Genomic DNA, 25,989 nt, shown 5'->3' with positions numbered 1-25,989 from the left:
CCACAGAGGTGACAAAAAGCTTTCATTCGCCAGTGTGCGCAGTGAAGAGAAATAGGAAAAGGGCGGAAAAAGTACTTAGTAGTCTCTACTATTGAATGTCGCTGCTCCCTAAAAACGGATGGGTTTGAAAACTGGATGCTCGCGGACAGGGAGAGTTGCTCCGCTGTCTGACTTCCGGCGTACTCCGTTGCCAGAGTAACCCGGAAGCTTACGCTACGGCTCCGCCCCCACCCAACCATAGAGTACCGGAAGAAGCCCGCGCAGAGGGGACCCAAGCGGGTAAAAGCCGCTCGGCTGCGGGCTGGCGGGTCCCGAAATGACGACCTTGGTGCTGGATAACGGAGCCTACAACGCCAAAATCGGTTACAGCCATGACAGTGTCTCGTAAGTGTTCGTCGTCCCCGAGGGATTCCCAGGCTGTGCTTTCCGACTCTGAGTGATGCGCAGACGCCCTCGCGCGGCTCCCACCTGCTTCCAGGGATGTTCAGTTTGCAGCTGGGGTTGGGGGGTTGCTGCTCTGCACTGAAAGTGATTTTGATTTTCCTTTAGGGCTGCGGGGTTCCGGAAGTGGAATGTATGTTTCGTTTGATAACAGGAAATAGGTTTCTCGAGGTTGACTGAGGGAACCAAAGACAAAAGTTCATGAAATTTCAGAAATAGTTGGCCAACGTTTTGGGCATGCTTGCCTTCTGGAGAAATGCAATTACAGGTTTTCATCGGATCCCCCAAAAGGCTCAATGCTCCCCAACCGCCAAAATAGTAAAACGTTCAACACCATTAGAATCCAGGGAATTTGAAGGCGTTAGGCAGCCAACTTGAACGACTTGGTTGGTAGAACCAGGAACACTACAGTGGCATCTTCAGATGTGTTTCATAAAGTGTATGTTTGAATACCTAATAGGCTTTTCTCAGTGCTAGAGCTCAAACCCAGGACCTTGCCTAGGTAAGTACCCGACCACAGAGTCACACCCCCAGCTGCCCGGTAGCACCTAGCATCAGGTGTAATCCAGGTTATCTTAAACTTCAGATCCTCCTGCCCACACCTGAGTGCTGGGATTACAGCTGAGGGTCACCACTTCAGGCCTAAGTGGGCATTTGACTGAATTTTTTTTTTATTTTCGAGATACAGTTTCTCTGTGAAACAGTCTTTGGCTGTCCTGGAACTCACTCTGTAGACCAGGCTGGCCTCTGCCTGGGATTAAAGGCGCGCGGCACCACCGCCGGCTCTTTCTTCCTTTCTTTTTCTTTTTTTTTTTTTTTTAAACGCTAGGTATTGAACCCTTGTATGGTGAGCAAGCATTGTAATACTTAGCCCAGTCTGTTTGACTGAATTCTTACAGCTTCAATGCTGATGGAAGACTTTTATTAAAATAAGGCTCTATGTAAGTTTTTGTTTTTGTTTTTTTTGGTGTATTTTGTTTTTCCAGTGAGAACCAGATACATGGGGCTGGAGAGATGGCTCAGTGGTTAAGAGCTCTTTCTGCTCTTCTAGAGATGGCTCAGTGGTTAAGAGCTCTTTCTGCTCTTCTAGAGGACCTGGGTTCAATTCCAGCACCTACGTGGAAGCTAACATTTGTCTGCAACGCCAGCCCTTGGAGATCCCACATCCAGGAAAAATACCCATACACATAAATAAGAAAACAGACAGATGCATATGAATAGCACATAGAAAGGGATTCTTTTTTGTTTTGTTTTAAATGTGCTGGAGAATGAATCAAGGACCTAGCAAATTCGGGGCAAGTGCTGTACCACTGAACTACAGCCTCCTCCCCCTTGTATTTCTTTATTGAGACGGGGTCTCACACTGTGGCCTGGGCTTCCTTGGAATTCACTGTGTAGTCTAGACTGGCCTCAAACTCATGACAATCCGGTCACAGCTGGAATTATAGTCATGACTACCACTCTTGGCTACCTGATATCTTGTTAAAGGTAGACATCAAGACCCACAGCCAGACATTATGCAGAGTGAGAGGCCTTGGAACACTCAGCCCTAAATGGGATGTGTCCATCAAATCCCTCCTCTTGGAGCTCGGGAAATCCCACAGAAGAGGAGGTGGAAAGAGTGTAAGAGCCAGAGGGGATGAAGAACACCAAGAAAACATGGCTCTCTAAATCAACATGAGCATAACTCAGATGAACTCACAGAGACCAAGTCCGCATGCACAGGTCTGCATCATGTCCTCTGTGCTTATGACTTCCAGTTTAGTATTTTTTTTTTTTTTTTTTTTTTTTTTTTTGGTTTTTCGAGACAGGGTTTCTCTGTGTAGCTTTGCGCCTCTCCTGGAACTCACTTGGTAGTCCAGGCTGGCCTCGAACTCACGGAGATCCGCCTGGCTCTGCCTCCCGAGTGCTGGGATTAAAGGCGTGCGCCACCACCGCCAGTTTAGTATTTTTAAGAGATTTCTGAGTGTGTGAATAAGTTAGTCTCTGATTCTTGTGCCTTCTCTTAGGCTCTTTTCCTTTTGTTAGTTTGTTTTATCCATCTTCATTGTGATAGTTTTTACTTTATCTTACTATATAATAAATTGAGAAGAATATGAACATAAATTGTGACTTTCTCTGAAAACGTTCATCAGTGTGTATCATTGTTCATATTCTTTGACAGCCATTTTGTTAGCACTTAAGGAATTATTTAGAGATACTTCAGAAGAGTAAGTACAGGAATGTTAAGCTTTGTTTATAGACACTGTACAGTTAGCAAAATAAAGTGTATGGAGAGAATTCCGCAAGCTAACTAGTCAATAGCAAGTTGTCTAAGTCTATTAGCATGCAACCCTGAGGTTGGCAGCAGAGCAGCTTCTCTTTGGTTGCTGGCATTCTTTTTGGCATTAGGGTCAAACCTAGGTGCTTTACAACTGAGCCACACCAGTTTCTTCTGAGAGACAGTGTCTCACTGGGTTGTACAGGCCAGTTTACAGCTCCTGGCTCCAGTGATGGTCTTGCCCCAGGTGCCCAAATATCTGGCAATAGAACACCATGCTGATCTTAAAATTATGCCTCCCGAGAACATTTAAACAGGCAGAAAAAAAAGTTGATATATCTCTATAGCATGTGTGTATGAGTGTATGCATACACGCATGATCCTGGCTGTGATTTGTCTTCCTATCTAGATTGTGAGCTCCTAGAGGTTAGCACTGTTGTAGACTATTGTTTTAAGGTGTGTTACTTTTGTTTCTGCTCTGGAATATTTGTTTAATGGTGCAAAGATGTGTTTGATTAAATAAAATTCACCTGTGGTTAGTCAGCAACTAGCTGACAGGAAGTGGTAGGGAGGAGCCAGGTGAAAAGGGGTTTTTAAGTGGAGGGTGAAGAGAAGCATGAGCGCTTTTTGGAGGAGGCGAGCAAGGAGAGGAGGTGAGCTACTTGTTATTCAGCCTCTCTGAAGGCAGAATTCCACCTCAACCTTTGAATCTTGAGTTTGTTAGAGGGACAGAGGTTTAGTTAAGTTCCCTTCCTAGCTTTGTGAAAGTTGGAGCCTGAGGGAACAAAATTCCCTCCGGCTCTGGCCCTCCGGCTATGGCCCTTGCTAACGCTTGCTGCTGGTAGTGGGGGAGTTGCAGTTGCTGATTCTGACTGCTGTGGCTTAAAACTCAGCAACAATTTAAAAAAGGGGACAATGAGCACCCATCTTTACAGGTAGTGTCTGCCTGACACAGTGGTGCATGCCTTTAATCCCAGCACTGGGGAGGCAGCTTGAGGCTGGCCTGGTCTGCATATCAAGTTCCAGGCATCATAGAGCTCCAGAAGTGAGACCCTGTCTCATTAAAAAAAAAAAAAAAAAAAAAAAAAAAAAACCACAGAAAATAAAAGCAAACAAATCAATTTTAAGTAGTTCTTAATTTTGTACTCTGGAATACTGGTGGTGATTGAGAATCTACCTTCTTGGAAACAAAATTTTAACTTTATTAAGAATGTCTACTTTAGGCCGGGCGGTGGTGGCGCACGCCTTTAATCCCAGCACTCGGGAGGCAGAGCCAGGCGGATCTCTGTGAGTTCGAGGCCAGCCTGAGCTACCAAGTGAGTTCCAGGAAAGGCGCAAAGCTACACAGAGAAACCCTGTCTCAAAAAAAAAAAAAAAAAAAAAAAAAAAAGAATGTCTACTTTAAAGCTGAGGAAAAAAATCCAGCTAGAAATACGGACTGCCAGAGACCAAAAGCTTCAGTCTTGCTAAGGGAACATCTCTTTTTGAGATGCTTTGTAAGGGCAGCCTCTGCACTAACTTGTAGTTATAAAATAGTAAAATATCTGATATTTATTTTCCATGCTATATTTCTGTATTATTCTTCAATCTACTTCTTTTAAAAAAAAAAAAAATTGGCCCAGTGACTTTTTTTTTTTTTTGTTCTCTTCCTGCTGCTGGGAGTCCATTCTTTATTTTTCATTAAGTTTTTGTTTGTTTATTCTCCAAATGAGTTAAAATAAAAAGTAAAAAAGAAAGCAAGCCACATCATTGGCCCTTATCTATGCAACAGCAAGACCACACCTATCCCTAAGGGTTCTTTAAGATCCTTTGAGAAAGACAAGGGTTCAGTACCCCAGTGCCTTAAACACAACAACCCAAAGGCGTTCTTTTAGTTACCTGGAGACAATGAGAAACACTGGTTTATGAATATAGTAGTCCTTTAACACAGGGGTGATGACTGAGTGCTAGTGCTTTTTAGAAACTAAATATCTGGAAGATAATTCTTTATTTCTTTGCTTCTAGGGTTATTCCCAATTGTCAGTTCAGATCAAAAACAGCGCGTCTTAAAACCTTTACTGCTAACCAGATTGATGAAATAAAAGACCCTTCAGGACTCTTTTACATTCTTCCTTTTCAAAAGGTAATGCAATTATGTTTTATTGTGTGCATATGTGTGTGGGGGGGCGGGGGAGTCAGAGTACAGCTTTCCAGAGTTCTCACTGTCTTTCTTGTTGAAGTCGGACTTGTTCCTGTCTTTGTGCTGTGTACTCTAGGCCAGCTGACTCTGAAGCTTCCTCGGGACTCTCCTGTTTCCCCTTCCCATCTCTCCAATAGGGATGCTAGGATTAAAAGTGTGTGAGCCACTACAGGTTCTGGGGATCAAACTCGGTATTTTTAATGACCTGTGTGTATGTGCAGGAGAGGAAGGTGCTGGCAGGGTCACAGGTGTCAGCCTGGGGCTGGAGCTATGGGGTACAAGTGAAAATATTTTCAGATGGCTACAAAAGTTTGTTTCAATTTCAATTAAGATCTAATTAAAATGACAAACTGAACTTAAATTGTTTTAGTAAAAACAACCATGATTTAGTTACTCATTAGAATACTGAATTTTATTTGTATTAAAACAGGTTGTATCCATGCCTTATAGATTGGTGTGCTATTGGAACCATTGACATCTTAAATATGGTTCATCGTAAGCTTTTGAATGTTTAAAAGTAGAACAGCACCTCTATTACTGATTGACAGTTGTACAGCCTTAGATAGGAAAAGGACCACCCAGAGCTAGAGCTCGGGGATTTAGAACAGGTTAATCTGATTTTTTGTTTTTTTAAAGTTTGTGTCGGGGAGTGTGGTATGAGCAGGATGTCATGCCATCCCAGGGTTTGGATGTGGAGATGAGAAGACAAACTTCTAGAGTCAGTTCTCTTTTGTCTCTATGTCAGCTGTGGGGATGGAATGCAGGTCGCCAGGCTTGTGAGGCAAGCTCCTCCACTCCCTGAAGCATCACCCTTAACCTTATGTTTAAAAATTATTAAAGTATTTCTGATAACCAGAGGGTTTTGTTGTTGGTTTTATTTTTAACTTTAGGGCTACTTGGTGAATTGGGACGTCCAGCGACAAGTTTGGGATTATCTTTTTGGGAAAGAGATGTATCAGGTAACAAGTTAGAGTATGTATTAAAATTCTACTTCTGTATCTTAATTCAAATGAAAAAAATCGGAGTTCACATTTATAAACTTATAACTGTATTCATTCAAGGCACTTGGATATAGGTTTTCCTAGATTTTATTGATTTAATTTTGGAGGCAGGGTCTTCCTGTGTAGCCCTGGCTGGACTGGGACTTGCTATGTAGAAATGACTAGCCTCAAACTTTGCCTCCTGAGTGCTGGTATTAAAGGCATACACCATCACACCTAGTGTGGTTTTCTAACTATTTAGAAAATGCAGATAACTAAAACCTCCAAGTTGAAGCCTAAATGGAGTGCAGATAATCTGTGAGAAGGTCAATAGTAAATTTTGACTTCCTGTTTTTACTCTCCTTTCTTGAGCCGGGGAATCAAACCCATGACATTTGTGTGCTGTGGGATGTTCTCTATGATGTGAATGTGTTGCTCTGATTGGTTAATAAATAAAACACTGCTTGGCCGGTAGCCAGGTAGGAAGTATAGGTGGGACAAAGAGAGAGGAGAAGGCTGGGAAGTGGAAGGCTGAGTCAGGAGACGCTGCCATCTACTGCCATGAGTACCAACATGTAAGATACTGGTAAGCCATGAGCCATGTGGCAAGGTATAGATTTATAGAAATGGGTTAATTTAAGATATAAGAATTAGATAACAGGGAGCCTGCCACAGCCATACAGTCTGTAAGCAATATAAGTCTCTTTATGTTTACTCGGTAGGGTCTGAGCGGCTGCAGGACTGGCCGGTGAGAGAGATTTGTCCTAACCGTGGGCCAGGCAGGACTGGAGAAAACTCCAGCTACATTTGTGTGCTGGGTGACTTCTCCAGCACTCAGCTGCCTCCTCAGCCTGATATTTCCACTATATCAGATATACACCTTACCCTTTTGTTTCACAAAAAGATGTTTGCTTATACATCTGAATATATGGCAGTTATAAGAACTTTTTTTAAAGATTTTTATTATTTGTGTGTGTGTGTGTGTGTGTGTGTGTGTGTGTGTGTGTGTGTATGTATATGTGTATGTTTGTATCTGTGTGAGCATATGCCACATGTGTGCAGGTGCCTACAGAGGCCATGGAAGGTGTTGGATCCTTTGGAGCTAGAGTTACAGATGGTTGTGAGCCGTAATGCTGAGAAATGAATTCTGGTCCTCTGGAAGAGCAGCAAGAGCTCTTAACCACTGTTCCATCTCTCCAGTCCCTGAGAGTGTCATGATTCTTTTCTTTCAATTGATCTATTTTACTTTGTGTGTATGGTGTTTTACCTGCATATATGTCTATGCACCACAGGCATGTAGTATAAAGAGGACATCACATCCCCTGGCTGGGATTTGAACCTGAGTTCTCCGGAAGAGCACCCAGTGCTCAATTGCTGAGCCATCTCTCCAGCCCTGATTTTATGTTTTTAACAACTATAACTATAGACCAACTGAGAGGATGCTCAAGTTTGAATCTACCTCAAGAATAGGATGTTGAAAGGACAAAAAGCCCAAGGGAAAAATCCAACTAAGATGTCTAGTTGCCAGGAAGCTGCACCGTCGTCTCCTTCACTCAGGCTAGCACTGAAGACAAAGGACCCTGGATCAGCTTGTAGACACTGTCATAAGAACAGCATCACTGGGGAGGTGGTGTCCTGGGTCCAGAACTGGAACTTTGAATCGCCAGGGTTCAAGTTGAGTTCAAGTTCAATCCTGTTGAGTTTTTTGTAGACCTTTCTCCAGAAAGGTCTCTGGAAACTTCTTGCCTTTTTTTTCTGTGAATAACACAGTAACAGTGGCTCCCCTGTTTGGGTTACATCAGTTCTTACTTTTGTCTTTTAACGGTTTGACACTTTGGCAGTCCTATGTTTCTATTTTATTGAGATAAGATTATAACTAGCTTCTCCTGAGTTGAAATATTAGCTATGGCCCTAAGTGGCTGTATGAACCTGGGTAACATATTCAGTTTTTCTATGACTTGGTTCATGTATTAAATGAGGATTATAGTCAGTATTGTTTTTATGAGGATTAGATAATTTTGTTATATATTCACACACATATAACACATACAAAACAAATTTGATGATTATCCATATAGATTATAAAACTTTGGGAATCTTTTTTTTCTCCCATAGGTTGATTTTTTAGATACTAATATCATTATAACAGAACCATATTTTAACTTCACTTCAATTCAAGAATCAATGAATGAAATTCTATTTGAAGAATATCAGTTCCAAGCAGTATTAAGAGTAAATGGTAAGTTAAAAGGTTTTATTGAAATTAAATTATGAGTATGGTTATGAATGGGGTAAAGAAACTTAAGATCCTGAATAGTAGGGGGCAGTTTTTAGATCTGAAGGAAATAAAACAATTTTTATTTGAAGCATAGAACTTTAGTTTGGCCTCGTGGCACAGGCCTATAATTCTGGCAGTTTGGGAGGGTAGGGCAGGAGGACTTGAGAATTCACAGTTAGCCTGGATTAGATGTGATTTCAAGGCCAATCTAAGCAACTGAGTGATAGTCTACCATCATAAAGTAAAAAGAGGCTAAGTTGTGAGTTCCAGGTCCACCTAACCTGTAAAGTTAGTTCTGTCTCATTTCCCTCCTCCCAAACAAAGCCAGCAGTAACGAAAGGTCATATTCTTTCCTTTTTCTGTTTGCCATGTAAGTGTGACTTTTAAAAGTTTAAACATTGAGATTTTAAGACAGTTACGAAGGGACTAGAGAGAAGGCGCAGTGGTTGAGTGCCCACTGCTCTTACAGAGGACCCAACTTTGCTTCCCGGGACCCGTGCTAGGCAGCTACCACCACTCCTGACTCCAGTGCTGTGGCCTCTGCAGACACCTGCACTCACACACACTCACACACAGACACATACACAAAATTAGACAGACAATCCAAGCCGGGCCGGGGTGGAACACACCTTTAATCCCAGCACTGTGGAGACAGAGCCAGGGGCTCTACAGAGCAAGTTCCAGAACAGCCAGGGCTACACAGAGAAACCCTGTCTCAAAAAAACCTAAATACGTTCGTATATACATACATACATAATACATAAAATCTTAAAAAAAGAGTTATAAATGCTATTATGAGTTAACAAATTTCTTAAAAATTAAAGACTTTTTTGTTATTTTGTGTGGTTTTGATGTTGTGTGTTAAGTTTCGTTTTGAAATGAGGTCTCTATATAGACCTTGCTGCCCTGGAACTCTGCTTCCCGTGTGCTGGGATTAAGAGCATGTGCCATGTCTCTTGGCTTAAAGGCAGCTTTTTGTTATTGTGTCTGCCTGAGTTGGCTGCTTTCCTTTTTCTGTTTTAAAATGATAGTTTTAACGTGTTCATTTTTTCCCTCACCACCCTTTTAACAGCTGGTGCTCTCAGTGCACACAGATACTTCCGAGATAATCCTTCTGAGTTATGCTGCATCATTGTAGACAGTGGTTACTCCTTTACACACATCGTTCCTTACTGTCGAAGTAAAAAGAAAAAGGAAGCAATTATTCGGTGAGCTATGTGCAATTTTCATTTTATTTACAATCTTATGTCAATTTCTTGTTATTTATTAGGGTGAACTGTGTGATAACTGAATCAAAGTTGAATTCTCTTTTAGGATAAACGTGGGTGGAAAACTCTTAACGAACCATCTAAAAGAGATCATATCCTACAGGTAATCGTTGGCTTTGAACTTGGGGAGGATGGCACCACCATGCCCAACTAGAGGTTGACTTTCTTTTTCCTTTTTTTTTTTTTTGAGGGGAAGGGGGGTTTCAAAACAGGGGGTGTCTGTGTAGTCCTGGCTGTCCTGAAACTCACTTGTAGACCAGGCTAGCCTCGAACTCACAGAGATCCGCCTGCCTCTGCCTCCCGAGTGCAGATTAAAGGTGTGCGCCACCACCACCCTGCTGCTATGCTTTTTCTTAATTACCAAGTTTATAACATCGGGGTGTTCCTTTTGCTGTGGTTAAACCTGTCTTCCCTTGCTTAAAGTGTAAGTCTAAATTTCAAACTCCTGGACAGCATTCACAATATTATATAAATGTTATGTACTGTTGAACCAAGTTAGCTGGGCTTGACTTCAGAATGTTGTATTGTTTAATTCCCTTCCCAGTCGGATGAGAAGAAGCAAACTGGAAAGGGAAAAAAGGTTAAGGCCAATGAGGATTTAAGATAACAGGGGTAGGCACTGTGGCACATACCTATAATCCCAGCACTTGGGAGATGAAGAGTTCAATATTAGTCTGGGCAACACAGTGAGTTCATTGGCTATCCCTGGGCTACATAGTGAGACCCTCTCTCAACTCCATCCTCCACAAAAGACTTAGTTTAAAAATAAACACACACAGGAAAACATCTGAAGCACAAGTAACGAAGTGTGCAAAGTATGCATTTTCCTATGAACAACTTAAAATAGTTGAACAGAAGTGTACAGTAATGTATGCAAATCATTTGCATGACACAATCAACTGTAAAAGTGACCACATCTGTGTGAGCGGAAAGTCGTTGAGCAGAAGAACAGGGTAAGGTTCTTTTGAACTATGTTTTGGCCTGGCAAGGTAAGATGGCTTGGATGGAAAAGGTGCTTGCCTGCAAGCCTGAGACCCTGAGTTGGATCCTCAAGACCAAGTGATGGAAGGAGAAAGCTGGCTTCACAGAGCTGCCCTCTGACACCCGTGCCATGACACACCTGCGTGTGTCTGCTTGTACACACACATAATAAATAAGAATAAATTTGAGTGAGATTTTCAAGGTATGTATGTTGTTACATTTTAAAAATACATATAGGTATAATCAATGGGCACTGTGTATTGATACATATATATGACATATATCATTATCTCTATATGCAGATCAGGATAATTAGGGTATCACCTAATTGGGTTGGGAATTTTAAAAATCTTTACTGAACCATTTTGAAAAATTGAAGTATTTTGAACCATAGTCTTCCTGTTGTTCCAGAGCATTAGAAGTTACTCCCCCTAGCCACCACATCCATTGTCTTCTCTTTGCTCCACCTCCTCCATACCCTTGCCAGGCTCTAGTAACCACTCTCAGGATAGATGTTTTGTGTTTAGTTTAGTTGTGTGTGTGTGTGTGAGTGTGAGTGAGTGAGTGAGAGAGAGAGAGAGAGAGAGAGAGAGAGAGAGAGAGAGAGAGAGAGAGTGTGTGTGTGTGTGTGTGTGTGTGTGTGTGTGTGTGTGTCAGGGGACAGCTCTGTGGAGTCACTTCTCTCCTGTTATGTGTGATCTCAGATTGATCTCAGCTGTGGGGTTTGTGTCAAGTACCTTTATGCTCTCACTGAGCCACCTCAGTGGTCCTCAGGATAGATTTGGATGGCTTTTAAGTCTAGAAAAGCTTTAAACCTCATATGTAGTCAAAAGCTTTAGAAATACAAAGGACTGAGCTTGCCATAAATCTTAGAAACAAATTGAAACAAATGGACTACATTGTGTTGGTCAGCTTTGAGTTAGTGTAACAAACTAATCAAGTTAATCTGGGAGGTTCCTTATGAGGTTCCTTATGTCTTCAGTTCCCAGAGGTTGGCTCCACGGTGGCTTAGCTCTACAGCTTTCGGCCAGTGGCAGCAGACTAATGTAGCTGGGCGTGGTGGCACATGCGCCCAGGAGTCAGGGGCAGGTAGAACTCTGAGTTTTAGGACAGCCAGGGTCTACACAGCGAGTTTTAGGACAGCCAGGGTCTACACATTGAGACTCTGTCTCAAAACAAAAAAGAATAATAGCAGGAAAATGTTTGTGGGATAATATTTAAATGGAAATATAAAATAAATGTAGCTATAATAATAAAGTCTGTATGCAAAGACAAATATTCAAAGGAAATGACCTCATTAAAAAAATTCCCAGCCGGGCGGTGGTGGCGCACGCCTTTAATCCCAGCACTCGGGAGGCAGAGCCAGGCGGATCTCTGTGAGTTCGAGGCCAGCCTGGGCTACCAAGTGAGTTCCAGGAAAGGCGCAAAGCTACACAGAGAAACCCTGTCTTGAAAAACCAAAAAAAAAAAAAAAAAAATTCCCGTTTTCTGTATTTTCTGTGGTTTACTCCTCAGATCGTCTATATTCTGTTTACTGTGTGCTGACTCATGATACTTCATGATCAGAAAAGACAATGTTAAGGAAGGCATTCTTCCCTTCTACATGACTGAACTAACACTTGCTCTTTAAAAGAACACTGTACAAATGAAATATGATAAAGTGAGAATGTTCTGTAAGGTTAGGATTTGTTTTACACATTCAAGAATTTAATATTTCAAACTGGGCATGGTAGTCTATACCTGTAACACTAGCACTCAAAAGTCTGAGGCAGGATGATTTCCATGAGTTCAGAGCCAGCCTGGGCTACATAGTTCTGTGCTGTACTGGCTGGTTTTGTGTGTCAACTTGACATAAGCTGGAGTCATCAGAGAAAGGAGCCTCAGTTGGGGAAATGCCTCTATAAAATCCAGCTGTAAGGCATTTTCTCATTTAGTGATCAATGGGGGAGGGCCTACGCCATGGTAGGTGGTACCATCCTTGGGCTGGTTAGTCCTGGGTTCTATAAGAAGGTGGACTAAGCAAACCTGCAAGCAGCACCCCTTCGTGGCCTCTGTGTCAGCTCCTGCCTCCAGGATCCTGTCCTGACTTCGTTCAGTGATGAACAGCAATGCTGAAATGTAAGCCAAATAAACCCTTTCCTCCCCAACTTGCTTTCTGGTCATGGTGTTTCATAGCAGCATTAGAAACCCTAACTAGGACATGTACCAGCCTGGACAACAGTGTAAAACTGTTTGGACACCTAGACACATACCAAAAAACCATAGTATTTTAATGTTTCCTAAAAACCATTTTTATATTAATTCTAGATTGGGATGTGCATGTGTGTGTGTGTGCGCGTGTGCGCACCCACACATCAGCCCTAGAAAAATAAGTTAGGGGCTGGAGAGATGGCTCAGTGGTTAAGAACACTGGCTGCTCTTCCAGAGGACCTGGTTTGGTTCCCAGCAACCACATGTAGGCTAACAACTGTTCATAACTCTAGTTCCAGTTCCGTTCTCTGGCCTCTGTGAGTACTGCACACAAGTTTACAGACATACATGCAAGCAAAATACACATGTGCATAAAATAATTTTTAAAAGGAATTGAAGTGGTACTTTAAAATTAGGTTCAGTTGCTTCTCATTTCAGATTTTATAAACTACATTTGCTTGGGGGAGGGGTGTGTGTGGTATATATGCATGTGCATGCCTGCATGAAGGTCAGCGGACAACCTGTGGGAGTCGATTGTCTCCTCCAGCTTGTAGGTCCCAGGGATCGAACTCATCAAGCTCGAAGGCAAGTGTCGTGATTGTTGAAACACCTCGCCAGCCCTCACGTAGATGTTTTTGTCTCTGGTAGGCAGCTGCATGTTATGGATGAAACTCACGTGATTAATCAAGTGAAAGAAGACGTTTGCTATGTGTCTCAGGATTTCTACAGAGACATGGATATCGCAAAGTATGTATAATGTTAATCTGGTATGTGGGAAGTTGATTTTCAGGTGATGTGAACAATTACAAATTTTTATAAATCTATTTCATTTTTCAGGCTAAAAGGAGAAGATAATACAGTGATGATTGACTATGTTTTACCTGACTTCAGTACAATTAAAAAGGGCTTTTGTAAGGTAATTTTTAAATTTTTTTTGTTTTATATTTTTATTTGCCGCATATGGGTATTTTGTTGCATGTATGTCTGTGTAGCATGCTTGTGCAGTGCCCATAGAGGCCAGAAGAGGCGGTCAGAGCACCTGGCATTGGAGTTATAGACGGTTGTGAGCCACTGTGTAGATAGGTGCTGGGAATTGAACCTGGGTCCTCTAGAAGAGAAGCCTTCAGTCCTCAGAAGTGCTGAGCTCTCTCTCTCCAGCCTCTGTAAGGTAACTATAAACAACAAAATCCTCCATAATATCTTCTCAAGTGACGACGACCTCAGCCAGATTTGCAAAGCACTTCACACTAGCTGGATTGACAGGGTTTTACAGTGACTGCCTTCTTTCAGGCAGTCCGTTTGGTAGCCAGTCTTTAGGCACAAGTGCATAAATTTAATTAATGAGTTTCTCACTGAATTTATTTAGGAAAAGAAACCAGTCAAATGATAACATATGTGATAAATTTTAGAGAAAACAGGTCATTGTCTGTATTATATTGAATAATATTGTTTAAGAATTATTTTAAGCCTAGTGATGGTGGCACACACCTTTAGTCCCAGCACTTGGGAGGCAGAGGCAGGCAGATCTCTGAGTTCGAGGACAGCCTGGGCTACAGAGTGAATTCCAGGACAGACACCAAAGCTACATAGAGAAACCCTGTCTTTAAAAACAACAACAACAAAAATACTTTTAAATCCGGTTAGAAATTGGTTATTTTCCTGTTGTGAAAATGATTACTGTGGATGACCCGACTGAATTTACTCACGTTTGTTCCAGTAGAATTAGATTGTTGTGCAGGACAAACTCCATTGCACGTTCCCAGTGGTAAGCAGCAGTTTATCTTGAATATCAAGATAATTTCCCCTTGTCTTTGATCAGCTCAGGAAAAGACTAGTCTGTGTTTGCTGACTGTGAAGTCTGACCTTCTAGTTAATGGCTTGCTAGAGACTCTTGGGAAGTGAAAAATTTCTACTAAGAAGCGTAAGGAGACATGATAGTATTCATTTAGAATAGTGGGAAATTGGCAACAGTCTGCTATAAGGAAGACAATTTTTAGTATATTTTTGTAATAAATAGTAATGAAAACAAAGTAGAACTACATGATTAGCATGGATTCACCCAAAAATGTAATGTTTAATAAGCAGTCTATAGAAAGATATGCATACTGCAGTCTATATAGAATATAACACTAACCTAGTTTTACAGTTTCAAAAGACTGTGTGAATGATGAACATCATATTTTAAAAGGAATAATTTATTTGTAAAGTTGCATCAAGCTACTTAATGGGTATTTGTTTTTTATGTATTTGTACTTAGCATGCCTGAAATTTCTCTTTCCATATTACAGAGGTGAAATACAGATTAAATTGCAGGAAGGAAAATTGTCCCAAACATTTAGACTGTGGAGCTGTCTCATTAGACACACTTGATCATTTTTATGTCTAATTTTTATACATTATCTAATTTTACACATTTTTATATGTAACTATAATCTAGTGATTAAAGAGATGCTGGGAGAACATGAGACATGTAAAGTTGTCTGTTTCTACAGAGGTGGGGACTGCATAACCTGACAGATCCCTGGAGTCATGAGGGCATTAAAAATCTGTATGGTTGGGGCTGGAGAGATGGCTCAGTTGTTAAAAGCATGTACTACTCTTCCAGAGGACCCGAGTTTGGTTCCTAGCACCCATGTCAGGTGGCTCACAGCCACCCTGTAACTCCAGCTTCTGGGAATCTGAGGCCTCCAGCCTCCTTAAAGACCTGCACCCATGTGCATAGTCCCCCAACACACTTATACACATAATTAAAAAGTAAATAAACATTAAAATCTGTATGGTTTCTCTTCTTACTAGGAGTTCTAGTTCCTAAGTCAGAAAACTTCATTTTTTTTCTGCATAACGGACAGTCAACTAGGAATCTTTTCTCTTTTTAGGAACTTTCCTCCTGCCCTGTGAGTGACCTGCTTTAGATTATCAGAATCCTCTTGGCTCTGCCAGTCTCTGGGCCTGCATTGTTGAGGTTGCTGTCACAGTTGCACAGTAGTTCACGTGTCTTCTTTGCAGGGGGTTGGGGGTAAGAGCTGTTAAGGTTGTTGGCAGGTCTTTGTTGACCTGTGACCTGTGAGCAAAGTCTAGTTAGGCTGGCACTTCTTTAACTTCGCATAGACTTCTTCGCTGTGAGCTGTATGGCTCGGTGTCTTGACCTGAGTCAGGGTGGCCAGGGAGTGGAGAATGTACGGGAATCTGGCTGGGGTAGGTTGGGCTGTGTACACTGTAAAGTGGCACTAACTACCACAGCAATCTGGAACCTCAGTGTGTTTATTCAGCACAGCTGGGAGGTGTCTGTTACAGCAGTCTCTGGCTGTAAACTTCGGAGTGGCGGAAGCTGTAGTTGCTAGTTTTTGCACACACTGATCAATTTTTAGGAATCACTCCTGCTTGGATCAGAGGAAAGCTTTGCCATTCAAACCCTGACCCTTATGGGGAAGGAAGGCTTTGCCGTTTCAGCCCTGACCATGTGGGGAAGGCTTTGCCATTTCAACCCTGACTATGTGGAGAAGGCTTTGCCATTTCAGCCCTGACCATGTGGAGGAGGCTTTGCCATTTCAGCCCTGACCATGTGGAGGAGGCTTTGCCATTTCAGCCCTGACCATGTGGAGGAGGCTTTGCCAGTTCCTGTGTGTTGAGGCATTGATCCTTGACATGGCTGTGTCATGTCCACAGTACACACTCATGGCTTCCTAGGCTCCCACACTAATTGTGATTTTCATATGTAATGTACATTTTACCAGATGAGAACATAAAGTTAGTTGAATTGGGCTCTTGCTAGATGAGCTATTAGAACACACACACACACACACACACACACACACACACACACACACACACACACACATATTGGTTTTTCAAGACAGGGTTTCTCTGTGTAGTTTTGGTGCCTGTCCTGGATCTTGCCCTGTAGCCCAGGCTGGCCTCAACTCACAGAAATCCGCCTGCCTCTGCCTCCCGAGTGCTGGGATTAAAGGCGTGCACCACAACCACCACCAGGCAGAATAAGATATTTTTTAAAAAGAATGATTTACTCTTTACTGATTAATGTTAAAACTTATATACAATCATGTTTAGTCATTTATATGAAAGTTACTGGATATATAGTAAGTTTAATTATAAAATTTTAGTTTCTTTAGTACTTTATTTTGTTGTTTCCTGCTAGGAAAAAAATATGAAATTAGAAAAACACTTGCATGAAATAAGAAAAATGTTTGTGAGCCTTCATACTTAGTGCCTTAGAGTTTCTATTGCTGTTTAGAAACACCATGACCACAGCAACTCTTATAAAGAAAACATTTAATTGGGGTTTACAGTTCAGAGGTTTAGTCCATTATCATGACGGGAAGCATAGTGTCATGCAGGCAGACATGCTGGAGAGGTAACTAAGGGTTCTACATCTGGATCAGCAGCCAGCTGGAAGAGAGAGACACTGAACTTGATTTGAGTATTTGAAACCTCAAAACCCACCTCTGGTGACACACTCCCTCTAACAAAGCTATACCTCCCAATAGTGCCACTCTCTGGTAGCAAAGCATTCAAATCTAGGAGCTTATGGGGGCTGTTCCTATTTAAACCACCACACTTAGGATATTGGTCATTTGAACTGGGGTACATTAGTCAAGAAAGCTTGGGAAACCTGAGGCTTTATTTTCTCTTGCTGGCAGAAGGAACAATAACAACATATAGACATGCTAAGGTCAATAATAGAAGGTCAGTGACAATCAACAGAACTTCTAATTTTATCTCTTCTCAGAAAGAGGATGCCTGCTAAAGTGTAAATTGTCAAACCTAAATTGAGAATATTCCCTTAACTTAGTGATTACCACCTTCTGCAGAACCATTATGACACGAACTGATGGTCTCTTTAGTGGTACTAGAAATAAATGTATGCGGGCCATATATTAAATCATGGGTTTTCCTAACCAGCTCCCCGCTGCTGCCTTATAAATCCCTTGGTCTGTGTCTAGAAAAAGTTCTGGAATTGTACTCTTAAGCAGAAACTACTTGTACTTCCAGATTAAATATTAAATGACTGATGGCATTAGTGCCGACATTCAGCAAGGACACTGCGTGCTGGCTCTTTTCCCAGCTAGCTGTTTGGTCAGCCGGCCTGATCCTCCCGAAATCAGGGCTTTAAACAGGCTAGAAACCTTTCATGTCCTCCAGTCTGCCTTGGTCTCGGGGAGTTTTCCATTATTGACAAAATGAGTTATCATTAAACTGAATCTAATGTCAGCATGTGCGTGCATGCATGTGTGCCTGTCTCCGTGTGTGTGTGTGTGTGTGTGTGTGTGTGTGTGTGTGTGTGTGTGTGTGTGTGTGTGTGTGTGTGTTTGCTTTGAACAGGGTCTCGTACTGTAGCGTAGACTGGCCTCAGACTTGCACAGTCCTCCTGCTTGAGCGTCCCAAGTGCTGGGATTACAGGTGTATACACCATACCAGGCTTACCGTTAGTTGTAAGTTCATTTGTGAATTTATAAAGAATATTTCCCATTCTACCTAAGACATAATTCTGTGGAGAATGATACTATTGCTACAACAATTATGTAATTGGGTTAGAAGTGGTTTATATTTCTAGGTTCCTTGTTTTCCTGGGAATGTTGTGTAATTATCTGGAAAGTTTTGTTTAAAATTCTTTATGAGCAGTGTTCCCAGATGTACGCTGAATTATTCATATCCAGGTTATGATGTAAAGGAATATTTCTGGTATGTTTTGGGCTAGTATGATAGACCATGACTAAGTCACATGACCTTCCTGAGCCTAATTATATCATGAGTGAAATGACAATGTACCTGTCTTAGTGTTATGTGAAACTTGTGGAATAAGGCACATAAAATGTCTAATGCAGTTAATGGCATGTATTATTTTGTATGCCATTGTCCAGAAATTTATTGAATAGCTATTATAGACTAGATAGTATGTGCTGTACTAGGTAGTAGATATGTCATGAACACTATAGGTTCGGAAGGACCACATATGTAGTAAGGAAACAATTTTGTATATATAAATGTAAATTTTACATATATATGTAAATAAACACAAACATTTTTGTTAAAACATATATATATATTCCTCATTAGTAATACATAAATTTGCACATCTTTCGCGTATGTTTATACTTATGTAATGTACTGTTAGGGTGGAAACTGGATCTGTCAGCTAGATGAAGTGAAGGACTATAGCTGAATCTAGAAGAAAGGAAGATTCTAAGGCTGAACAGGACTGACATTTTGATGACACGGACGTAACAGGAGGAGATTCTTTTTTCTAGCCCCTTCAGGATCACAGCTCACTGAGTGGGTAGGCTAGCAGAACGTGAAGGAGAGAACGGACATAGTTCATGTAAAGTTTGTGTCTGCTATATAGACCCAATACAAGTTGGCATTATAGGGGATATTTCAGTGATTAAAAAGAGTATCTTTGCCTAACTTTTTGGAAATCAATTGATTTGTTACTATTTGAGAATTTCATACATGTGTATAATGCATTTTCGAATCTCCCCCTTCTTTCCTCTCCTATTCTTCCCTATCCTTTTCCTTCCCAACAAAGCATGGGTGTTTTTTTTTGTTGTTTCTTTTTTTTTTTTTTTTTTTTTAGGCCACCGAGTCTACTTACTGCTACGTGTGTGTGTGTGTGTGTGTGTGTGTGTGTGTCTGTCTGTCTGTCTGTCTGTCTGTCTGTCTCTCTCTGTCTCTGTCTCGAACCATCTGAGGGAGCACAGGCAGCCACAGGGGCAGGAACACAGGAGGGTAGATGCTGTTGCTGCGTAGTCTTTATTTAGCAGTGGAATCACTGCCCCGTTACAGGTCAATATGGCTTCCTCTTCTGTGTTCTCCTTTCCTTCCTTTTAAAAACATATGGAGTAAAGCTGGTAGATTGGCTGCAGGGTTGAATGGCCACAGTAGCCTTTTTTTAGACAGTCCCCCCCCGACCCCACCCTCGCCCCAGCCATTCTGGAACTCATTATGTAGCCCAGGCTAGCCTCAAACTCAGAGATCTTTCCGTCTCTGCCTTTTGAGCTAATTTTTATTTGTATGCTATGACAACAGGAAAGAAAACATTTTTCTAACTTTTGGGACTCTTGAGACATCTAATAAGAACATGGTTACTTCACTACCATTATATATTTCTAACTATTATCTGTCACGTGAACAAAGTACCGTAGCTCAGACTTCTTGTCTTCCTTTGCTCTCAGCCGAGGGAAGAGATGGTGCTGAGCGGGAAGTATAAGTCTGGGGAACAGATCCTCCGTCTCGCCAACGAGAGGTTTGCTGTTCCCGAGATCCTCTTCAACCCTTCTGACATCGGCATTCAGGAGATGGGGATCCCAGAGGCGATTGTCTACTCAATTCAGAACCTACCCGAAGGTACGCTAACGATTAGAGTTAAACGGTGAAGAGGAGTAGTTGTGAAAAGTCGCGATCATAGTACTGTTTCTAAGTAATTTCGAACAGTGACACCTGTATTGTCAGCAGAAATTTCCAGACCCTATAATGCACTTAATTGATTCTTGGTTGATTGGTTCTGAGTCATAAAGTGTATTTTGCAGAAATAATTATGGTCTATTTAAGCATGAACATATCTTTCCTTAAGTGTTAAATTGTTCTGTTCATTTTAGAAAGGTCTGCTGTTTTATTTTTTATTTTTGAGGCACAGTCATCTTATGTAGCTCAGACTGGCCTAGAACTCATGACCTCCCAGCTTCAGGATTCTGGATGTTAAAATTCTAGGCATGCACTTTAAGGCTCCACTGAAAGTTTTAACTCAAATTTACAAAGAATTGAAATGTAAACTTTTTTGTTTTTGTTTTTGTTTTTTTCCTAGGCAGGGTTTCTCTGTCTAGCCCTGGCTGTCCTGGAATTGGCTCTGTAGACCAGGCTAGCCTCGAACTCCGAGATCTGCCTGCCTCTGCCTCCCGAGTGCTGGGATTAAAGGCGTGCGCCACCACCACTCCTGGCTGCTCTGAGGGTTAATACTGGTTCACCTTATGATGCCTGGTGTTTGCCATCACATACTTCTAGTGTGTTCGTTCACACCTAGACTCTTTATGTAAAGGCTGTAGATTGAGTGTTTTTCCCCATCAAAGGTTAGTATTATGTAACAGATGTATCTTGTTTTAGTTTGAGAACATGGAAATTTGAACCAATAAGTTAAACATACCAAGGAAGGCCTTTTTAGTGCAGAAGTTTAAAATCTCGTCTCTAAGAAAGACCCCCTTGGTTTTAGGAGAGAAGGATGATAAATATCCAAATGTCTGGTGCAGAAAGTTATTTATATGTGGCTTCCATGCATATATAATCAGTAGTAGTTCACCCGCCTTAATTTTCCATAGTGAAGGTTTGTGAGGTCATGTTTTGCTGTTTTTAGTGTCTCCACCTGTGTGAACTGTCACCTTACCACGAATCTTAAAGTGTGGCTAGGTGTGGTGGTACATGTCCATAATCCAGTATTCTAGAGAAGGAGGCTAGCCAGTCTGTCTGAACAACAGCAAGAAGACTTTAATAGTGAAAACAGAGAACAATTTTAAAAACTTAACAGTGGACCCCGACCGAGGTAGTTTCCCAGCCTTAACCCCGGTTACTGCTTGCCTATGTGCTCAGCTGTCTTTCCAGGGACAAGTAGGTTTTCTTTTCTTTTTTTTTTTTTTTTTTTTTTTGGTTTTTCGAGACAGGGTTTCTCTGTGTAGCTTTGAGCCTTTCTTGGAAAACTCAAACTCACAGAGACCTGCCTGGCTCTGCCTCCTGAGTGCTGGGATTAAAGGCGTGCGCCGCTGCCACTGCCACCACCACCACGACTGCCCGGCCAACAAATCAGTTTTCTAACACTGTTTTCCTTTTTCTCCTTTAAAGAAATGCAGCCACACTTCTTTAAGAACATTGTCTTGACGGGAGGAAATTCACTTTTCCCGGGATTCAGAGATCGGGTGTACTCAGAAGTCCGCTGTCTGACGCCAACAGATTATGATGTTTCTGTCGTGTTGCCTGAAAAGTAAGTGTCGGTGCAGAAGACAGCAAAGCCCACTGTGGGAAGGTGGCTGTGGAAGATGAGCTTAAAGCTTGCCGCTGCGTGGATCCTGGCCGATTCATCCCTAGTGGATCCTTGTTTCTTTCTCTCAAAAATGAAAGTTTAAATCTTAAGTGAGTTATAAGAGATGACATGTAAAGTGCCAGCCACAACATTGGACACACGATATGTCTTCAGTGACATGAGCTCTTTCCATAAGTGTGAGTCCTAGTTCCAAGGATTTTTAAGTTCTAAATGTTTTCAGTGAACTTTTAGAGTTGACTAAATTTTTTTTTTTTCATTAAAAATTGTTGTAAAGACAGGTATGGTGGTGCTTTCCTGTAATCCCACTTTTGGGAACTTAGAGACAGAAAAAGCAGGAATTCAATGCCAAGCTCAGCTACTTAGCAGTTTTGAAGCTAGCCTGGTCTATGTGAGACTGTTTTTTTAAAAAAAGCAAAACAAACAAGGAAACTGAAAGAAATCTCTTAATGTCTATTACTCTTTATGAAAAAGGGCAGGTAGTATCCTTTCAACGTAAGCAGATAAGGTAGACTGTAGAGCTGTGGGAATGGGCTTAAACACCATCCTACTCAGAGCTTTGCATTGGACATTGGAGAGAGAAGACCTTATGAGCCCCTGATTCATGTGCTCAGTTCACAGCAGTGGCCAGAATAAAGCCCAGTTCTGTTATCTGAATCAGAAGAGCTTTTATTATGTATGTGTTTTGGGGGCGGGGGTTGGGGTGTGTTACAGCATGTGTGTGGAGGTCAGAGGACATCTCTAAGGAGCTGGTTTTTTCCTTCTACCTAGTTCCAGGGATTAAACCCAGATTTGCAGGCTGAGGTAGCAAGAACGTAACTAGTGAGCCAGCTACCTCACCTGCCCAACAATAGTTCTTTCTTTGTTGGAGATCATCTCACTGGCTGGCCTGGGACTCACTTTGTAGACCAGGATGGCCTCGAATGCATAGGGATTACTCTTGCCTCTGTCTCTGCCTCCTGCTTCTAAGATTAAAAGCGTGCACCACCATACCATGGCTAACTCAAAGCTTGCCTAGTGTTAGTGGCAGAGTTACAGATAAGATCCTATTCTAATTAAATTGAAAGGTTTTTTTTTTTTTTTAAACACTAAAGTATTTTTCAAAGCCAATAGTAGTTAATAGAAAGCCCTCATCTACATCACTTTTTTTTTTTTTTTTTTTTTTGGTTTTTCGAGACAGGGTTTCTCTGTGTAGCTTTGCGCCTTTCCTGGAACTTGCTTTGGAGACCAGGCTGGCCTCGAACTCACAGAGATCCGCCTGGCTCTGCCTCCCGAGTGCTGAGATTAAAGGCGTGCGCCACCAGCGCCCGGCATCTACATCACTTTTTATTTTCCTTTGTTTTTGTTTTTTGAGACTCAGTATTGCTTGTTATGTACTCCCAACAGACCCTAAACTGGCAGTCATGCCCATGCTCCCAAGTGCTGGGATTACAGATATGCACCACCTATAAAACTTGCATTGGTAGCTATTGGGTAAAAGTATTACAGAATTGTTAAATTCTGGAGTAACTTTTGGTCAGCAGTAACAATCATATAACCCTGGGTTTTTGTCCTGCACACACACATCTGAGGCCAAGGGATTGGCATAGCTAGCATTTGTTCTTTAGTTCAGTGAATGTGATTGCGCATCTTTCCTTTCAGAAGGAAAACGCAGGTACAAACATGAAGACAAAAATAACCCTGCTAACAAAATCTGCAAATGCAGGAGGTAAAGACCGTTCTCTCCACCTGCTCTGACCTCAGCTGGGGAAGAGGAAGCATGGAGCTGAGTCAGCACAAATCATCCGTGGCTGTAGACAGCAAAGCCAAACCGAGTGCCTCACTTAGAGTTTACCTCCCGTCTGTCCTACTGTGTGATTGTTAGCAGTGTCTTATAGCAGCAACAGTACAGACTGAGGGACACTGAGACAGTTGCTGGGTCCGTCCACACGGCACAGCTGCAGGGTAACCTTGGCGCCGCCTGTTCCCTGCTTTACAGCGGGACTGGCTGTCCTGTGGCTGCCGTGAGAATCATTAGGGTTAACACATCTTCGCTTTAGGTCCAGAGTTAGAACATTTTCCCCTTATTCGTCTCCAGCTTTTGGAGGTTTTCACAAAAGTAGAGGGGTCACGGGGGACAAAGTCCACTGCTCTGTACCGCTGAGGAAGAGCTCATCTCGATACCGGAAATGAGATGCCACTGAGTTGAGCAGAACTTGCCGGCTTTAGTTTGCTGTCAACATTTGTTCTGTAAACTGTCAGCTGGCTGCTGTATTCATTTATGTCATCTCTATTTCAGCCCTATTACGTACTCCTGGGAAGGTGGAAAATTGATATCTGAAAATGACGACTTTGAAGATATGGTGGTTACAAGAGAAGATTATGAAGAAAATGGACACAGTGTCTGTGAAGAGAAATTTGATATTTAAGAAACATTTCTGAATGAAAGTCTTAGGTTAATTTCAAAGTTCCTTTTAAAGGAGGTTATGGACTGTGTTACTTTTCATCGTAACATAGTCTTCAACTTATATAAATATTCTGAGTCATGGCTGATGTTCACAGGTGTCTTAGGTAGGTTATTATTGTATTATAGTAAAGCGTAATTCAGCCCACGTTTCAGTAGACTACTCTAACACTGCTTTCACTGTGTCTGAGAATAGATTGTTTGTTGTGAGAAAGTGAAGAGTAAATGTTTCATTCTTCATCCTTGAAAACACAGATTTAAATCTCTCACCAGCCAATTTTGCCTAGAAGATCCTTTGTAAAGTAGTTTTGACTGTGATTGGCTGAAGTGATTGCAGACTGGTAAGATTCTGCTCTTAGAACTAAGTTGTTGTTGTTGTTTTTAATATTGACTGTGTGTGTGTGTGGTATGCTTATGATTAGATGGTACTTTTCAGAAGCCTCTTTCCACTGTCTGGTCCTGGGGATTAAACTCTGGTCATTGGATTTGAAGGGAAGCAGCTTTACACACTTACCTTTCTGGACCACCTGAGAAATCTGATTCTGTGCCTTCTGCTTCCTCTGTGTTCACCATCCGGGTTCTTTGTTTTGTTCAAGACAGGTGACTAGAAAGGCCTACAGAAACCAGGTTGCTGTAGTTCTCTAACATGACCTCTCTGTACAAATCCCTCTGAGAAGTGTGTAGGCATTCCCATTCCTCCTTGGAGAAATTGATGGCCACATCCTTGAAAGTCAACTGACTCTGACCACAGGCCATCTGTGCTGCCCCTTCTTTGTGAATCCTGCCAGGAAGTTTATTGTAAAGTTTCACCTTCCTGATAATATTCCAGGTGTAAAGGCAGCATCACCTGCCTCCTTGCTACCACGTTCAGAGACTGGAAAGAAGGTAAAAAATGTCCTCAGTGACTTGTGCCACACCTGTGATGCAGAAACCATAAACTTTTACATACAGATCAAACCTAGTTCTCCTTTCCTGCATTGGGAGGGTCTGTTATTCCAGCAGATTGGATATCTCCACAATCTGGGTTTGTGGCTGCAGTAACCTCTAAGTATTTTATTTAAAGTTTGTTATTCTTATTTGTACATAATAAAGTTGGAAAGACCTATATTAAATATGTATAATGTTTATTTTTTTACTTAGCATAAGTTTAAAGGAGTGAAGATGTTTTTAGTGTTTGTGGTCACCACTGTTCTGCCAAGACGTAGTGCTTTGTTTTAAACGTTCTTTTATGTGACCCACAGTAAACATATTAAGATATAAGTTTAGTGACAAAACACTTGCCTGCCACGCTCAAGGCCCTGGGTTTGAGTTCGGCACTGCTGAAGCAATTGCTTTCCAGTTTAAGCAATGAGATGGCAATTTCCTTGAGTTAAAACATGCCATCCTTGGGCTGGAGAGATGGCTCAGCGGTTAAGAGCACTGGCTGCTCTGCCAGAGGTCCTGAGTTCAATTCCCAGCAACCACATGGTGGCTCACAACCATCTGTAATGCGATCTGGTGCCCTCTCCTGGCCTGCAGGGATACATGCAGACAGGAAATTGTATACATAAGAAATAAATAAATCTTTAAAAAAAAAAAAAAAATGCCATCCTTGAGGGAAGCGCTTTAAAACTCAAAAACCAAAGAGGCTCATTAAGACTCAAACAGTAAACAACTCAAAAGTCTCAAAAAGTCCCTAAAACTTAGCAGATTCACAAGGCCTTTTCTACCCCAGCATGTGTAAACAGTAATGCCTGCTGAGGAAGATACTTTCTGACCTGCAAGTTATGTAGAACACTCCAAGGTATCAGCTTTTTCTGAGTTATTAGTCATGCTGGGGTGGGCTTTTCGGTGACATAGCTACCTTTGAAACATTCATGCTCCTCTATGTATCCCTCACCCATATTCCTGTAATTAACCCCAATAAATTCATTGGTTCACCAGGTTGGA

General features: G+C 41.7%; 1 protein-coding gene across 2 annotated transcripts; it reads left to right on the top strand.

The window, feature by feature from the left end:
* Positions 1-251: 251 nt before the first annotated feature.
* Actr6 (actin related protein 6) lies at positions 252-25,989 on the top strand. Of its 2 annotated transcripts, XM_052753081.1 has the most exons (11): positions 252-384; positions 4,706-4,823; positions 5,771-5,839; positions 7,976-8,099; positions 9,211-9,346; positions 9,453-9,509; positions 13,226-13,324; positions 13,415-13,493; positions 19,768-19,939; positions 21,422-21,560; positions 23,896-25,989. In XM_052753081.1, the coding sequence occupies exons 1-11, from the start codon at positions 317-319 to the stop codon at positions 24,023-24,025; spliced, it is 1,191 nt and encodes a 396-aa protein (XP_052609041.1). In that variant the 5' UTR covers positions 252-316; the 3' UTR covers positions 24,026-25,989. The 2 variants fall into 2 exon arrangements, with proteins under 2 accessions (XP_052609041.1, XP_052609042.1); XM_052753082.1 differs by lacking the exon at positions 252-384 and having other exon boundaries at positions 4,805-4,823; positions 5,771-5,852.

Source organism: Peromyscus californicus, unplaced genomic scaffold (assembly GCF_007827085.1).
Source record: "Peromyscus californicus insignis strain IS unplaced genomic scaffold, ASM782708v3 Scaffold_24__1_contigs__length_46423439, whole genome shotgun sequence".
Classification (NCBI taxonomy): domain Eukaryota; kingdom Metazoa; phylum Chordata; class Mammalia; order Rodentia; family Cricetidae; genus Peromyscus; species Peromyscus californicus.
Note: the sequence above shows the minus strand (reverse complement) of the source record. Positions and strands in the feature narration are given on the sequence as shown.